We start from the raw sequence: 18,519 nt of genomic DNA, 5'->3' as shown, positions 1-18,519 counted from the left end.
TTTATATTTTTTGGCCAAATTTATAAACTAAGACCACTGATTTGTAAATCAAAAATTTACCAAACAGGTTTTTATTTGAGTTTTTTAGATTTTTGTAAATATAAACAGAAAACTGAAAACGTAAGTATTACCAAACGGTACCAAAATAACACAAATAAAGTAAATATGAAACAAAACTCATGCACAGTAGACAAATAGAAAAACATTCACTGCATAAAAGAATTTATCACTCAATTAGGTATACTAAGGGAAATTTGTCACTCAATTAGGAAAATTAAATAAATTTATCAGTGTGAACAAAAATTTATCACTGCATAAGAAAATCTATCATTTGTTTAAACAAAACAAAGGTTAGCATTGCATACCACAATATCTTTTAGCTCTTGCAAGGATAAACTTGCCAATTGTTGTCCCAAACATGTGATGTTCCATTTAGCAAATCTTGGGATTGCATTTTTGGCATTGGGTTTGATGGTGCTTACGTGTTCGCATATCCAATACTGTTGAAGACAAAAAAATTATTTTAAACAAGTATTTAGTAAACGTAAATATTATAGTTCATAAGTTATAAGTGAAGTATTTACTTACCAATACAACCATCACACATCTGGACACTATCAATTTGGTTGATGTTTCTTTCTATTGATTTTGTGAGCTGTTGCTTTGTTGCGTCGCACCAATCATAAGACTTCATTTTGTCAATATCCTCAAGATATTTTATGAACCCCTAACCAATTGCAGTGCCAGTACCAAGATATAACAACAACAAGCAAATCAATAGGCAACAAGCCTCAGAACATCTTCTCTGTCTTCCTTCTTCTTGCTTCTCAAAAGTTTGGTTATCAACTTTTGGATTGAAGCACTTATCATTCTATTCTCTCTTATTTTCCTTCTTTTTACCAAATCTATGTCATCTTTTCTTCCATATACAAGATTCATCTTCTTTTGTCCACATGCAATCCCAAAAATTAACTTGAAATCATTTCTTTTCAACTTCAACTTCTTCCCTCCAATTTGAAATGTGGTTCTATCCATTTGGTATGTTTGCAAGATTTTTGCAACCACATCATCATATTTTATTGAATCTGCTTTTTGCACCTTCTTCTTTGACAAAATGTCAACTAGAAGGAAGAAGGGAGTCTTTTTCAATATTTGGAAATGCTCATTTTCAAGTTTCGTGGCATTGAAGAATCTGATGAGTGATATCATGTTTGAGCGGTACACATATTTTGCTTCACGGTCACGAATTTGATCACTTCTTGTTTTTCATCCCTCTATTTTCTTCTTGCCTTTTGGTTTGTGCTGCTTTGGTTCTTGTTTGTTTTGTTGGGGCTTGGTTCTTGTTTCTTCTTGTTTCTGTTGTTGGTGTTTAGTTATTCTTTCTTTTTGTTCTCTTTGTTTTTGAGCTTCATTTGCAGGTTCATCCTTTGTTGTCTCTGTCTTTTCTTCCTTTCTTGTTGTTTGCTTGTTGTTTCTCTTGTTGCTGTTTCCTTTTTTTTTTGTCTTGTTGCTTTTTTGTCTCTTTGTTGTCTTTCTCTTCTTGCTTTTGTGTTTTTGCAGTTAAAGATCTTCTTTCTGGCATAGATAATGTCATGAGAGAGCTCACAACATCTATATAAAAGAAGGATATCAATGAAGTAGGCAAAACCATGCAAAATTTATAGATATACGACAAAATTTATCATTTAATTAAGCAAAGAAACACTGATAAAACTTGAATATATTCATAATTCCTCTGTATTGATTTTGTTAGCTAGCAAACAAAATAATTCAAACAATCAAAGAAGAATAAGAAGAATTATGACAATTTATTACGTAATTAAGCAAACAAAGCTTATACAATGAAGAGTTCTAATAATGACCAGCAAAACAAACCACACAATTGGGGTTGGGTCAAATGCATGTGGCAACAGTTGTGAAGGAATTCATTGCACCAATTCACATGTGACATCTATATAAGTTGGTATTGTGTTTTACCTTTAATGCATTGTTGTTGTTTCCTTATTCTTTCTTTTGCTTCTGCTTGTTTTTGAGCTTCATTTGCAGGTTCATGTTTCTGATATCTCTGTCTTTTCTCCCTTTCTTGTTGTTTGCTTATTGTTTCTGTTCTTGCGGTTTCCTTTTTGTTGTCTTGTTGCTTTTTTGTCTCTTTGTTTTGTTTCTCTTCTTGCTTTTGTATTGCGATCCCGGTCTTTCCCCATTGGTTGTTGTATCCGAACTTAGGATCCGTGGAGCTTGTTGTTGTTTATATCTTGTTATCATCCTTTAATTCGTTACTTATGAGTTATAGGATGTGTTGGGCAGGTTTGCTACAGGTTGGGTGTGATTAGGAGCAAATGGTTGCTGCCCAGATTTTGGTGTCTTCGCTCGAGCGAGCACTTTGTCGCTCGAGTGAGCTCTTTGTTTTAGATCCTTCGCTCGAGCCAGGGTTTGTTCGCTCGAGCGAGAGTTGAGAGTTGAGAGTCTGGTGGCTCGAGCGAGAAGTCCTTCGCTCGAGCTTGCGTCTGTGTCTGGTTCTGGACCTGAGAGTTGCATTTCTTGGCTCGAGCGAGCTTTCCTTCGCTCGAGCGAGCGAGGTGTATGTTTTGAGTTTTTTCGCTCGAGCGAGCATTCTGTCGCTTGAGCGTGCTTCTGGGTTGCAGACCTGAAGCTTCGAATTGTTGGCTCGAGCGAAGCTTTCTACGCTCAAGCGAGGTTTCTTTTTGTCTGGTCGCTCAAGCGACCAATCCTTCGCTCGAGCGAGCCTGTGTTATATCAGTAGACAGCAGTGGGATTACACTTCACTTTTTCATCTCCTCTTTTGTATAAACCCTAGATCCGAGCTCTCTCTCTCTCTACACACTTTCTCTCTAGGGATTGATCTACTTCCAGTGAGTTTCTAGCCTAGTCTCTTTGTAAGAAAGATAGAGGGTCGCGAGGGCTTCCTCTTTATATGAAAATTTGGAGATTTGGAGCACTTTGGCTTTTGGTCATCCTCTCCATTTGGGCTCTTCATTTTGAGGTAGGGATACCCTACTCCATCTTATGAGTTGTGTCTTAAATTTTGGACATTTTGATATGTTGGGTAAATTTTGAGATAGTAAGGTTTGGTTGGTAGTTTATAAAAGAAGGGTTTTATGATATTAAACTCCATGTGAATGTAAGGTTTTGAAAATGGAACTATTGTTGTCAAATTGTTGAATTTGAGCCTTTGGTTTGATATGTGATAAAGGGGGGAGAATGCCCTAATTATTATGATAAAATAATTTGTATAATTAATTTTGAAAAAAATGAGAAATTGATTTGAGAATGTCGAAATTGGAAAATTATGGGATTGAACGGTGTAGTTGGATTAATTTATCACTCACCTATGAAAATGTCGATATTATATCCATTTGATGCATTTATTTTCTGTTTAGAAATAACTGCTTTGGGCTATCGGTGGAGGATAGTCTTGAATGTTGTAGACAATGCATGATGATTAGGCGAACTAAAACTAATCAATTGAATATGTTATCAAATAAGGCGGTTGGAATAATACATCAAATTTATGTATTGAATGACCTTGTATATGATATGTGTTTATATACATTGTGTTGTGTGGGAAGAGATAGGGGATGTACTCCACGATTTAGGGGAAGATAGGGGATGGACTTCTAAACCGGACATTGTTTGTGAGTAGATAGGAGATGTACTCCATTGATACAACAAATATGTGTATCTATTGAAGTGTTGATATATCAAATCTGTATATCATATACGAAGTATGGAAGTGTTTTGTTTGAGATTGATACAGCAATTATGTGTATCTATTGTGAAGTAAGAAGGGTTTAATATGAGTTATTATTCCAATTGAAATGGATGTACTATTAATATGAGATGTAATCTCATTTAAATTATCTGGCTAGGTTCTGAGCCACGTTTATGAAATGAGTTGATAAGTAAAGTAAAGTGAAATGTAACATGGACATGTTTGTCATGGAACTGTAATATGATATAAATTGGTTTATAAGTGTTGACCATCTATCAAATGCTATATTTTTAGTCATTGCTTATAGTTGGTTTAGTATATTTCTACTGGGCTGTGGTTCACCCTATATGGGACATCATTTTCAGGTACAGATGGTATGCTACCTCCAAGGACGTAGTTTGGGAGGCTAGAGGCTGACAGACTTTTTTGTGCTATATTTTGTTGTATTACATGTAAATTCAAGCCGAGGGCTTAAAGTGTAATTGAGTTAGTACTCTATTTTGTAACCAAGTGTTGGCTTGGAAAGTTGTAAGCCCCTGGGGCATTTACTTTTGTTGTCAACATGTAATACTTCTGTACTTAATTACTCTGATGAATAGAAAGATGTTTATTTCCCTTGTATCAATGCATGTCAGGAATGGTGGGTTTTGTGTATTATTTTGAGGCCGTTACATTTGGGTTTTTGCAATTAAAGATCTTCTTTCTGGTATAGATAATGTCATGAGAGAGCTCACAACATTTATATAAAAGAAGGATATCAATGAAGTAGGCAAACCATGCAAAATTTATGGATATACGACAAAATTTATCATTTAATTAAGCAAAGAAACACTGATAAAACTTGAATATATTCATAATTCCTCTGTATTGATTTTGTTAGCTAGCAAACAAAATAATTCAAACAATCAAAGAAGAATAAGAAGAATTATGACAAAATTTATTACGTAATTAAGCAAAGAAAGCTTATACAGTGGAGAGTTCTAATAATGACCAGCAAAACATACCACTCAATTGGGGTTGGGTCAGATGCATGTGGCAACAGTTGGGAAGGAATTTATTGCCCCAATTCACGTGTGACATCTATATAAGTTGCTATTGTGTTTTACCTTTAATGCATTGTTGCTGTTTCCTTATTCTTCCTTTTGCTTCTGTTTGTTTTTAAGCTTCAGTTGCAGGTTCATGCTTCTGCTGTCTCTGTCTTTTGTTCCTTTCTTGTTGTTTGCTTGTTGTTTCTGTTCTTGCGATTTCCTTTTTGCTATCTTGTTGCTTTTTTGTCTCTTTGTTGTCTTTCTCTTCTTGCTTTTGTGTTTTTGCAGTTAAAGATCTTCTTTCTGGCATAGATAATGATATAAGAGAGCTCACAACATCTATATAAAAGAAGGATATCAATGAAGTAGGCAAACCATGCAAAATTTATGGATATACGACAAAATTTATCATTTAATTAAGGAAAGAAACACTGATAAAACTTGAATATATTCATAATTCCTATGTATTGATTTTGTTAGCTAGCAAACAAAATAATTCAAACAATCAAAGAAGAATAAGAAGAACTATGACAAAATTTATTACGTAATTAAGCAAAGAAAGCTTATACAGTGAAGAGTTCTAATAATGATCAGCAAAACAGACCACTCAATTGGGTTGGGTCAGATGCATGTAGCAATAGTTGGGAAGGAATTCATTGCACCAATTCGCGTGTAACATCTATATAAGTTGCTATTGTTTTTTACCTTTAATGCATTGTTGCTGTTTCCTTATTCTTTCTTTTGCTTCTGCTTGTTTTTCAGGTTCATTTACAGGTTCATGCTTCTGCTGTCTCTGTGTTTTGTTTCTTTCTTGCTGTTTGCTTGTTGTTTATGTTCTTGCGGTTTCCTCTTTGTTATCTTGTTGCTTTTTTGACTCATTGTTGTCTTCCTTTTCTCGCTTTTGTCTTTTTGCAATATAAGATCTTGTTTTTGGCCTAGATAATCTCTTACGAGAACTCGAAACATCTAGATGAAAGAGGTATATCAATGAATTAGGCAAACCATGCAAAATTTATGGATATACGACAAAATTATCATTTAATTAGGCAAAGAAACGTTGATAAAACTTGAATATATTCATAATTCCTCTTGATTCATTTTGTTAGTTAGAAAACAAAATAATTCAAACAATCAAATAAGAATAAAAAGAATTATGAAAATTAAGCTAATTTATCACTGAGGCAAATTCAGCAATAAAAAAGAAAAAGAAGAAAAATAGAATGTGGCAAATTCTTCCCCAAAAGAGATCAAATTTGTTTAAGTTGGTGAGTCTATTGACTATTGTGTCAATCATCTTCTGCCTACATCAAATTTTTGCAAATGTATCCCTACATTGAAATAGAGATGGATGTGTAAGTGATAAACTTATCAGTTGGTTTGGTATGTGAACCAAACTTATAAGTTGGTTTGATAAACTTATTAGTTGTATATTTATTTATGTATCTATTGTTACTATTATCTATATTGTCTATACTATTTATACTATTATATTATGTGAGCCCCTATATTGGTTTGTTGAAGCTTTTGCCATGTGGCATTTACATAATTTAAAAAAAAAAAAAACTAATCAAATTTTATTTGATGTCAATTACTCTCTTATGGGAACAAACAGTTACAGAACTACACCCTGTAGTATGGTTTAATTATCAAATCTATAAATTGGTTTGAGTCCGACAACAGAAAAAAGGTTTATCAGGGTAGCTGCCTTAATTTGGTGCACTTCCACTATAAGCTAAAAGTATTGCAAGGCTTCTATTTGTCGACTACATCAACAGCATGATTTGTATATTTAAGTTTGATAAAGATCATTCAGTTATTTTTTTCAATTGTTAGTACATCTGTATATGGTTTAAGCTATTTCTTTTAGTGGAATTTTAGTATGAAAATTTTCTCAAACAACCACTATCCAAAAAAAAAATATCAATTATAAAAATGTTACCAAAAGAGATGTGTAGTTTATAATCGATCAAATACTAAACAAAAATCAGACAAAAAATTAATCCATAAGGTGCAAAAAAATTACAATTTTTGAGAAATTGGACATAGTGAAATAACAAAATAAAAAATAAAATAAAATATATCAAAAGAATGATGCAAGTTATTATCAATCAAATATTAAACAAAAGTCACACAAAATTTAATCTATAAAAAATTTCACACATGTACTGTGTGCACCGTTCTAATTACTATTATATATGTGAACAACTCATTTTAATATCTTGAACCCACTCCCTACTTTAGTTTCTTGAACCGACTCCCTCCTTTTTTGTTAACTTATTTTTTTTGTATCAAAAATTAAAAAATATATATTTTAAAATGAACCTAATTTTGAACTTGAAAACCAACACCCTTATCACTTGATCAACGAACATTTTACATATTCACAAGTTTTATTTTCCGAAAATGCCCTAATATTGTTGAAATTTGCAAGTTGTAATTGAACCATATCTAGGATTTTTGAAAATGTGTTTGACTAGGGAGAGAAATAAGGGTTTCAGTTGCTTATGTTTTATAGGCATGTTTTCTCGAATTTTTTTGTTCGAATCGGTTGATTTGGTGTTCGAATTGCCTGAGTTGTGTTTGTTGTTCCGCCTGAGATTGGAAGGGATTCGCCGACGGTGGAGAATGAGAAAAACAAGGCTTCAATCGCGTGACTCAGGCTTTTGTTTCCCCTTGTCTGGCAAATAAATTGTGTTAGAATAGTACCCTTTTTTATTTTTTTTTATCGGTGATAAATTTATCAATGGCAAATATCTTGGTACAATAGCAAGATATTTCGAGTTTTGCAATTCATTTTCAATTTAAATTGTTCAACATTTTAGTTTAGAAAATGCTTCAGCTTTCTCATATTCATATTCAGATGAAATATAAACATATTATATTTGGTATTGAAATAAAATATTTGTAAAACTTATTAAAAAAAATTAAATTAGCTATCAACTTAAAATTAATAAAACCTGATTCTTAAATATTAGTATTTTGCATTGTAAAATTATAGTATGATCTTTGAACATTCTTGATCTCATGTGTAATTAAGTACAATAATTTTTTTTAATTTTTAAATTTTTTTTTTACGACTGTATTCTAAACCTTTTATTAATCTTTAAATTTGACGCAAATAATCAGATTATAATCAATTTTTTGAATGAAATTTGCATAAAACAAGACTGATATCAAAAGCCAAATCTGGTAACAAATGGCTAAAAAATATTGAATGTTTCATTGAAGCAAATTAAGAACCAAAATGATCAAAATAATGTAATGTTGTTTGTGTTTTAATTTTTAATTTAGGTAAATTTTTTATTTTTTTTTATAGTGTTTTGTTTACTTGAATTGGGAAAAAAGAATGAGAGAGAGAGAGAGAGAGAGAGAGAGATTTTACAATAGTACTCTTTTTTTTTTTATCAGTGGCAAATAACTTGCTACAATAGCAAGATGTTTTGAGTTTTGCAATTCATTTTCAGTTTAAATTGTTCAAATTTCAGTTTAGGAAATGCTTCAGCGTTCTCATGTTCAGATGAAATATAATACATGAGAATATTCTTGAGCATTCTTGAGCATTTTAATAACACATAATTCTTAAATATTAGTATTTTGCATTGTAAAATTATAATATGATTTTTCAACATTCTTGAGCTCATGTGTAAGTAACTACAAATAATTTTTTTTTTATAAATTTATTCTAACTGTACTTATATCTTATTTTAAAAAAATTTACAATGATCAAAACAATGTAATAGTGTTTGTTTTTTAATTTTCAATTTAGGTAAATTTTTTATTTTTTTATAGTGCTTTGTTTAATTGAGTTTGGAAAAAAGAATGGAGAGAAAGAGAGGTGCTGCTTTTTTTGTTTGAACAGTAAAAAATTTATCGGTGTTCACAGTGATAAATTTATCAGTGTAAGCAAAACACTATAAGAAAATAAATTTATTAGTATAGTGACTCCAAACCTGTTATTAAACTTTAAATTTGACACAAATAAGCAGATCATAATCAATTTTTTGAATGAAATTTGCATGAAACAATACCTATATCAAAAGCCAGATCTGGTAACAATATGGTTAAAAAAGACTGAATGTTTCATTGAAGCAAATTTGACATTGTAACAACCAAGCATTGTAATATTCATTGAAGCAAAGTAAGAACCAAAATGATTATAATCTTTGTCCCAAATTATTCAAGCATTGTTGTCATTGTCTATTGTGTCCCAAAACTCCTTGTCTTCAAGCACCGCTTCTATTGCCTCATCAACGATTTGCTGGGTGTCTGTCTGTTGGTTAGTCAACAAAGCATGTATGATATCTGCTCTGATTTACTGGCACTGCTCCTTTGTTAAGTTGGAAAAGATGTCTTTGTTACAGACATATTCTCTCATGAGGTAACAAACTATGACGCCACAATCAAGTCTACGATGACATTGGAAAAACAAAGTTAGTAGTCGTCAATGATAATTTTATCAATGTAATGTGTTTTGGTTTTCAGAAACTTACGAATGATCAACTTGTTAGGGACAATTCATTACAATTTCTATTTCTTCATGAAACTTGTTACCTTCAATGAGTTTGGGATTGTGATGTTGAAGGTATTTTTCAATAACCTTTCTCTGCAAAATATATTAATAATTAATTGGTGTTTGACAAATAAATGCATAATAAAATTTGATATAGACAAGGGGAATGGATGATATCATAATTAATTGGTGTTTTACCACTTTGTTTGCCTCATTTAAGTGGTTATCTGTTTCTGTGCTTGGTCTCATTGAATTGTAAAACTTCCATGAGCCATTTTCAGTATCGAGTACCAACAACGTCCAATGCTTTTCATTGAAAATTGAGAAAAGAAGATATATTTCCTTGACAGCTTCTAACATCATTTTTTTTCAACAATTGATTTGTTTCTGCCTCATCCTTTGTGGTGAACAAATACTGTGTTTTGCAAATATATTAGTTTTGATTACAATGTAATTCGTTAATGGTAATTTTATCACTATAAGGCTGGATGAATGGGAACTTATACACTTGATTTAGACAAGGGGAATGGATGATATCGTAATGAAATATATATATATATATATATATATATATATATATGTAATTTACTTACACGGCATGATGTAGTAAATATATATGTTGTTCTTGCTTGCGAGCTAAGGCTGAACTTTGGTTTCGGTTGCTCTTCTGCCATTAAGATTTCCTTGTATGCATTTGTTGCCTGTTTTAAAAACAAAAGCAAACAAGGTTAATAAGAGAATTATTATTTGGTATTACAATTGATTTATGCACAAATAAGGATTTGATTTTACATTTCCAGAAAGTTTTTCGTATTTGACTATTTTGTCAATATCATCCAAGTACAAATAGCTGCCTACTTCCTTTCCTTGTAAGATTGGATAACTGTAAATGTGAAAACAAAATTTATCACTGTATACCAAAATTTATTGCTCAATTAACGAAACAAAGGTTAGGGGAACAAATTGAGCATCAAATTTTACTTGATGTATCAAATCCGAACAATAAAATGAAGTACAGAACATAAACTCAAATGCCTAAATAATTTGATACCATAGATGAGACACCATGAAGATTAGCAAAATATATCACTCTACCAAATAAATTAAGTAAAATTTATCACTATGTAGCAAATTTTATCACTGTATATCAAAATTTATCAATGAATGAAGTAAACAAAGGTTATACATTGATAAATGCATGACTATATACTAAAATTTAGATTCCAAATTTGAAAATTTTAGGACCAAATCATGTTCTTACCTGCTGGTTTTTGTTGCCCAACGACTAGTGAGTTTCATCCTTGATTTCTTTGGCAATTTGTGAAACACTGGATAGGAAGTGTCAATTTGTTTTGTTGGATGTTGATGTTGTGTCTGCTCTTCTTTTTTGGTCTTTGCACTTTCTTCAACCATTGGTTCTATTTCATCAACTATCTTGTTCTGCTTTGGCTGTCTTTTCGTTATGTACCAAAAATCTGGATCTTTGTGTTTTTTTCTTGTTTCTCTATTTTTCACCCTTTTTATCATTGAGCTCACAAGAGGCAATGTTTTAGGAGTGGTGGCTTTAACTTCAACTGCGATTTGTTCTTCTTGACTGTTCAGGTAGAAATTCGATTCAACCAACATTGTAATTCTCTTATTAAGTAGCACTATTTTCACATCTTTCACTTCCATTTGTGTCTTTGCTTTCTTGCTCTGTTCTTCCATTTGTTTACTGAGCTTCATGAGTTGGTCCTTAAGCTCATCATTTTCTGCTTGGATTCTTGCCTTCTCCATTTCTAGCCTTTGGATTATCAGGACATTCTCTTCTAGTTTCTGAAAGGTATGTTCATTAATTTTGACATGATAGATATTTGTTTCATTGGCAAGTTTCCTTTCTGTTTTCCTCTTTTCAGCCGGTGTTTGATGCTTGAATCCTGGTGAAGTTGTTGGACTAACTTTCTGTTTGATCATTGTTTATTCTTCATCATTTTCTAGGTTGTCAAAAGAAAGCTCATTTCTTTGCATATGAACTGGACCTTCTTTAGTTTCATGCTGAAAGTTGGCTTTCCTTCTTACATTCTTTTTTGATTGCAATGTTGTTGATTTCCTCTTTTTTCGAGCACCTGTTTGATGCTTGGGATTCGGTGAATTTCTTCCTGGATTGAGACTGAATATCTTTCTGATAATTGGTTCTTCTTCCTTTTCAGATAATTCAGTATGCTCTTGTTCCTCAAAGTTACATTATTCATCTTCATGCTCATCATCTGTTTGTGGTTGCAATTGTTTGTATATGTTCTATTCTTCAATTGTGTCTTTCAAATTGCTCTCCTACATGAATGAAAATTATTAAAAAGAATGATATGACGCAAAGTTAAGTAATAATTTATCATTTGGTGATTCAAATTTATAATAAGACTAGTGATTTGGTTCATGATAACAAGTTTTATTAGTGAATTAGCAACATTAAGCAAAATTTATCACTCAATGAAGCTAACTAAGAAAATTTATAACTACGAGCAAAAAGTTATCAGTCCATATCAAAATTTATCGATGTATAGCAAAATTCATCACTCAATTAAAGAAATAAAGGTTATACACTGATAAAACTTGTTTATTGAATAATTTCCTAGCACAGATGAAATGCCTAAATAATTATTCTACCACAAATGTGACACCATGAAGATTAAGAAGAATTTATCAGTCTTGCTAAAATTTATCACTGCATAACAAAATCTAATATTTGTTTAAACAAAACAAAGGATATCAATGGATACCTCAATATGTTTCAGATCATGCAAGGATGACTTTGCCAATTGTTCTCCCAGATGTGTAATGTTCCATTTTGCAAATCTTGGGATTGGGTTCTTATCATTTGGTTTGATGATCTTTGCATGCTCACATATCCAATACTGTTGAGGACAAAAAAAATGTTATAAATTAGTATTTAGTAAATGTAAATATTATAGTTTATAAGTTGTAAGTAAGGTATTTACTTACTAATAAGATGATCACACATCCGCACACTCTATCAATTTGGTTGATGTTGCGTGCTATTGATCTTGTAAGATGTTGTTTTGCTGCGCCACACCAATCATAAGACTTTATTTCATCAATATTCTCGAGGTATTTCATGAACCCCCAACCAATTGTTATCCTAGTACCCGAATACAACAAAAGCAAACAAACCAGAAGGCACACAAGCCTAACGACATCTTCTACATCTTCATTGTTGTTGCTTCTCAAAAGTTTCGTTATCAACTTTTGGATTGAAGCACTTGTCATTCTGCTCTCGGTTATTTCCTTCTTTGCACCATAGCTACCTCATTTTTTCTTCCGTATGCAAGATTCATCTTCTTTTGTCCACATGCAATCCCAAAAATTAACTTGAAGTCATTTCTTTTCAACTTCAGCTTCTTTCCAGCAATTTCAAATGTGGTTCCATCTATTTGGTAAGTTTGCAAAATTTTTGCAACCACATCATCATATTTAATTGAATCTCTTCTTTTAACCTTGTTTTCACTCAATGTATCAACCAGAAGTGAAAAATGTGTCTTTCTCAATAGTGTCAAATGCTCCTCTCTGAGTTTTGTTCTCTTGAAAAATTTGATAAGAGATTGAATGTTAGAACGGTAGACATACTTTGCTTCATTATCATGTATTTGTTCAGTCCTAGTTTTTCTTCCATCAATCTTTTTCTTCCCTCTTGCTTTGTGGAGCTCTGTAGCTTGTTTCAGTTGTTCCTATTTGGGCTCCTCATTGTCAATGTTAGATTCAGGTTTAACTTCTAGTTGATTTTCACTTTCATGTGTTGTTGGCTCTATAACAAACTCAACTTTCAATCTTTTTCTTCTTTGAGAAACTTGTTTCTCGACGACATAATCTTTTACGATGACTGGGAACATCTGTACAAAAACATTGAGCATGAATGAAAATTAAGAAGAATTTTATCACTGAACTAGGCAAACTAAGAAGAATTTATCACTCTATTATGCAAATTAAGTAAATATATAACTGTATAGCAAAGTTTAGATTCTAAATTGCAAAAGAACATGAAGTATCATGATGAAGATGAAAATAATTGTATAGCAAATTTTATCACTGAAATAGCAAAAGTAAGCAAATGCATCATTGTATAGCAAATGAACATAAATGTATGATTATTCTGACGTTGAATATCACTCATAAATTAATGTTGTATGGTACAGATTCAAAATAGCTTCAAGTCAAATTTTATCACTCAATTATAGTGATGAAAGAAGAAGGGAATCAAATCCATCGTTATAACAAATTTTATCACTCAATTAGCAAAATTAAGCAAATCTATCATTCTTATAGCAAATTTTCTCACTGATTTGGGCAAAGTAAGCAAATCTGGTATTGTATAGCAAATTTTATCACTAGATTAGCAAAAGTAAGCAAATCCATCATTGTATAGGAAATGAACATAAAGATGTGATTATTATAAAGTTGAATATCGCTCATAAATTAATATTGTATGGTACAGATTGGAAATAACTTCAAGTTGAATTGTATCACTCAATTATAGTTATGAGAGAAGAAGGGCGGCAAATCTATCATTATAACAAATTTTATCACTCAATTAGGAAAATTAAGCAAATCTATTATTCTTGTAACAAATTTTACCACTGAATTGGGCAAAGTAAGCAATCTATTTGTCACGCCCCAAACTCGCCCCTAAAAGTTCGGGCATGACTTAAGCAGAAATGGACACTTAACCTGGTATACATAACATATGGGGCTTGAACGGAAGCATTTAACAATATAAATTAACATAAATAAAAGAACTATATCCATTGAGCGACCACTATCATGCCAGGATAAAAAACGGAACATAACGCAAACAAACATACAGTGGCATGCATCTGAGAATTTATCTATGGACATATACATATACAGACCTAGCCCTTATAATTGGGCGTAACAAAAACAATAAGAAGAAAAAGGATTATATACACTACAACCTCAGACAAACAATCAGGGTACAAAACCAAAAGCTTAGCAAAACTCCATAAAATAGTTGCCTTCACTTAAGTGCCTGGACACTCCGAGGTTGACAAAAGAGGAACGGATGCCACGGGTTTTGACTGGCCTCCAGATGGAGTGCCTACAGAATAAACAAAACACAGGGTGAGTCAAGCTCAGTGAATAGTGATACGTAAACAATTTAATGATTAACTTGAATTATAATGTACAAACATAAGTGCAGAGAACACATAGTTAACTTAATATTGTAATTATTTTCAGAATGGTCTTAGGCTTAAACTTTAAACATAATGGCTTGAAACATAACATCTTGAAGCATAATGGCTGTAAGCCCTTGAATAGAGTGGCGTAAAGCCCTTGAACATTGTGGCGTGAAGCCCTTAAACATTGTGGCATCAAACCCTTGGATAATTTGGCGTTAAGCCCTTGAACATACTAGTATGAATTCAAGAGGTGTCTCACGCGGATTCTAGAGGTGACTCACAACGTAGCACTTAGTTCCGCGTAGCACTTTGCTTCATATCATAACAACTTATACAGAATGGCCATAGGCCTTATAACTTTCACATGTGTATGGATTCAAGAGGTGGCTCATACGAATTCTAGAGGTGGCTCGCCTTGCAGCACTTAGTTTCGTACAGCACTTTGTTCCATATTAAAAATACATAATGGCCTCTGGCCCAGACTGGCTTTAAGCCTGGTTCATGTATGTATGGACTCAAGAGGTGGCTCGCACGGATTCTAGAGGTGACTCGCATTGCCGCACTTAGTTCCGCACAGCACTTTGTTCCATATCCGAATTAGGTCGTGAAGACCGAATAATTCATATTATGTCAGTGCATAACATAAACAGAACGGATAAACAGAAACAAGGTCATACATGTTCTTAATTATGCTTGAATCATAACAGAAATCAGAATTCATGTTTGACTATACATGGTACATTGAATAGCGCTAATAAATCAATATAGAGCATACCTTTTAGTTCCGTAAAGGGACTTCCAGTAATACCTGAACCATGGGATTATTACCCCCGGGCAAGGGCCTTGTACTAAAGATGTCCTGAATACTTTGATATATATAAGGACAGTCATTTGCTGGTTCAAAACATACATATCAAAAAAATAAAGCATTTCTTGTTATATCGTTATCATTGTCATCACAGTACGTTTAACAGAGACAGAGCAATATACTTTCTAACGTGGTTTACATAATGATGATAAACCTTTACATTCATGTCGTAGATACTAAACGACTTCAAGTCTCTTAGTAGCAAAATAGTATGCTATCATATTCATACCGTAAGGTGAATCAATATCATTGCTACTCAATTCTTGACATTTAAGGCAACCCATGGTTCTATCCGATTTTTATTTCGTTCCTTTCTAAGCAAATGTCTATGTCATGAAACATGTGTCGAACCAAATAAGATTATAAGGGTCCCTGATAGGACGTTCAAATATCATATCTCCATTAAGCGGAGTTTATAGTCATAATTTCTTCCCGTTATCTACTTGCATAGTATTAATACTTCTTGTACGGAGTCTTAGGTAATTTACAGGCTATAGCACATTAATAATAACCATTAACCATAAACAAAATGCAGAGGAATTCCAGAGTCATACCGAGGTACACATCATCTTTCAATGTTCTCACCGATCTTCAAACAACGTAAACGTTAACGTAATTGCTTATGTAAAACAGAACGTTAAGAATAAAATGGTTAACGGTAAGTAAACGTACAATTACAGTACTACTACTCACAGTGTTGAGGCGGAGCGCTACTTCCCACTGAAGCGTGTCCTACACACATACAAAGTTCACAAATTAACTTCCCTCTTTCCTTGTTAAATTACTTCCTGACTCATTACGTTTCGAATGAATTTACCGCCATCTTAAGATCATCAGAAAAATATTTTAAAAATATCAGAGGGTCGAGCACGTGAAACAGAGCTGAACATTTTTTTCAGCTTGGGCCGCACGTGCGGCAGTGAGCCCCGCACGTGCGGCGATCTGGACAGAATGCAATTCGAAATTCAGACAAAATCCTATTTTTTGGTGAGTATTCTTAAGGCTCAAATAGGTCCTTTAATTGATGAAGTATGGTTCAAAAATCATGTACATAGACATCATAACACATGACAATCTCAACATAACTTGGGTCTTGATCTTCACTACTACACTATTATTCATTTTCTGTAACATCTAAACACACACATAGATCCATTACACACATAAATGGATGCAAATATGTAGAACTAAGAATAGAATGCAATTTCCTTTACATGGTTTCAATTAACACCATTAATCAAATGATGAAAACACCTATTCAAACCCCAACTTATGTAAATACCCAAGAAATTCTTACCCATATTCAAGAGAGGAGTTAATTAAAGTATAATCAACATACCTTGAGCTTTTAAATCCCTCAAACCTTCTCAATCTCTTCCTTAGATGACTTCTCTTCTTTCTCCCTCATTCTCCTCTCCTAACCCTCTCAGGAGATATTTTAGTTTTTAGGTTCAAAGTCAAATGACTTAAGCATGCATATATATTATGTCAAATGGCTAAAGAATTCATTATATATATAACAATTGAATAGGACAAAACTGATTCAGTTTAATCACTCCGAATTGGAATTTCACAAAAATGCTTATCATGGCTTAAAAATCATGCTGATCTCAAATATAAAATTAATTTCGAATTATTGATCTCCTAAGGCTTTCAATTCCTGATCCAACCATTTTAATTGTGACAGATATGTTTTCTTATTAAATAGATATAAATCTATAATCATAAAGTTTACTTAATTACACTTAATTCTACATGGAGTTTCACAATAAGCATATAAAGGCACAGATTCAGGGACTGAAAGTATACCAGAATCATAAACAAGGGTCGGGTTATTACACTATTATTGTATATCAAATTTTATCACTGAATTAGCAAAAGTAAGCAAATCCATCATTGTATAGCAAATGAACATGAAGATGTGATTATTATGAAGTTAAATATCACTCATAAATTAATACTATATGATACACATTGAAAATAGCTTCAAGTCGAATTTTATAACTCAATTATAGTTATGAAAGAAGAAGCGAAGCAAATCTATAGTTATGAAATAAGAAGAGAAGCAAATCCATCATTATAACAAATTTCATCACTCAATTAGGAAAATTAAGCAAACCTATCATTCTTATAGCAATTTTTCTCACTAAATTGGACAAAGTAAGCAAATCTGTTATTGTATATCAAATTTTATCACTGAATTAGCAAAAGTAAGCAAATCCATAATTGTATAGCAAATGAACATGAAGATGTGATTATGAAGTTGAATATCAATCATAAATTAGTACTGTATGATACACATTGAAAATAGTTTCAAGTTTAATTTTATAACTCAATTATAGTTATGAAAGAAGAAGGGAAGCAAATCTATCATTATAACAAATTTTATCACTCAATTAAGAAAATTAAGCAAACTCTTATAGCAAATTTTCTCACTGAATTGGGCAAAATAAGCAAATCTGTTATTGTATAGAAAATGAACATGAATATGTGATTATTATGAAATGGAATATCACTTAATTATAGTTATAAAAGAAGAACGGAAAATGAATACGACTCACGTTTGATTCGCATGTTTGTTGAAGATGAACTAAACAGGGAATATAGATCGAAACGGTGAAGGATTTGTTGGGGATCTGTTCGGAATCAGAATATAGATCGAAACAGATGTGATTTCTTTGGAAATGATGGGAGATTCAAGGAAAATCTCTTCGTTTGTTTCGATTTCCAAATCGCAAATCGCCTCAAAATGGTTTCCAAATCGCCTCAAAATACTTTCCAAATCAGAACAATTGAGAAAGAGCGTGTGTTTCATGCGCATAGGGGAGACCTCGTGATATGTTCTTTACTTCACGCGTGTGGTGTGACTTTGAGGGGTAAAATTGAAAACTGAAATAAGGCAAGACTTGGTGGGTATTAATTTGTTTGCATGGGACCAACTGGTAAGGCCCCCTTATTTTTTTTGGTTGGAAAGAAGAGACTTGGCCATCTAAAGAGACTTGGGCCATCTAATTAATACATGGACCCATACAACACTTATTTTGTTGGTTGGAAACAAGAGACTTGGGCCATCTAATGAATAGACGAGGCACATACTACTTGACAATAACAAAAGCAAAAGTAGGGGCCATCTTTCTTAAATAATTATATATAAAAGTTGTGTGTTCGTAAAATAAAAAGAAGATAGATGAACT

At 32.4% G+C, this 18,519-nt stretch overlaps 1 protein-coding gene across 3 annotated transcripts; it reads right to left on the bottom strand.

Annotated features, from left to right (window-relative positions):
• Positions 1-8,803: 8,803 nt before the first annotated feature.
• On the bottom strand, positions 8,804-18,191 carry LOC114301559 (uncharacterized). 3 transcript variants are annotated; one of them, XR_014346243.1, is made up of 11 exons: positions 17,887-18,191; positions 16,665-16,742; positions 14,233-16,057; positions 12,248-13,152; positions 12,025-12,159; positions 10,530-11,578; positions 10,061-10,151; positions 9,862-9,969; positions 9,467-9,683; positions 9,249-9,361; positions 8,804-9,164 (listed from the first exon to the last, which is right to left on the bottom strand). XR_014346243.1 is itself a non-coding variant. In XM_082898439.1 (9 exons), exons 5-8 carry the CDS (start codon positions 11,219-11,221, stop codon positions 9,263-9,265), a joined length of 990 nt encoding a protein of 329 aa, XP_082754565.1. In that variant the 5' UTR covers positions 11,222-11,578; positions 12,025-12,159; positions 12,248-13,152; positions 14,233-16,057; positions 17,887-18,191; the 3' UTR covers positions 8,804-9,164; positions 9,249-9,262. The 3 variants fall into 3 exon arrangements, 1 of the variants encoding a protein (XP_082754565.1); XR_003643075.2 differs by lacking the exon at positions 16,665-16,742 and having other exon boundaries at positions 14,233-14,375; positions 15,880-16,057; XM_082898439.1 differs by lacking the exons at positions 9,467-9,683; positions 16,665-16,742.
• Positions 18,192-18,519: the final 328 nt, after the last annotated feature.

The sequence above is a fragment of the Camellia sinensis genome, chromosome 12 (genome assembly GCF_055761805.1).
Source record: "Camellia sinensis isolate YWXY chromosome 12, ASM5576180v1, whole genome shotgun sequence".
Classification (NCBI taxonomy): Eukaryota; Viridiplantae; Streptophyta; class Magnoliopsida; order Ericales; family Theaceae; genus Camellia; species Camellia sinensis.
This window is presented reverse-complemented; position numbering and strand designations above follow the sequence as displayed.

Excerpts from the sequence above, each read along its gene's own strand:
- LOC114301559 (XM_082898439.1), bottom strand. The coding sequence starts at position 11,221 with ATGATCAAACAGAAAGTTAGTCCAACAACTTCACCAGGATTCAAGCAT. Across the intron at positions 10,152-10,529 it reads TGGGCAACAAAAACCAGCAG|TTATCCAATCTTACAAGGAA; the intron begins GTAAGAACATGA and ends TCACATTTACAG. Across the intron at positions 9,362-9,861 it reads TATTTACTACATCATGCCGT|AGAAAGGTTATTGAAAAATA; the intron begins GTAAGTAAATTA and ends TATATTTTGCAG.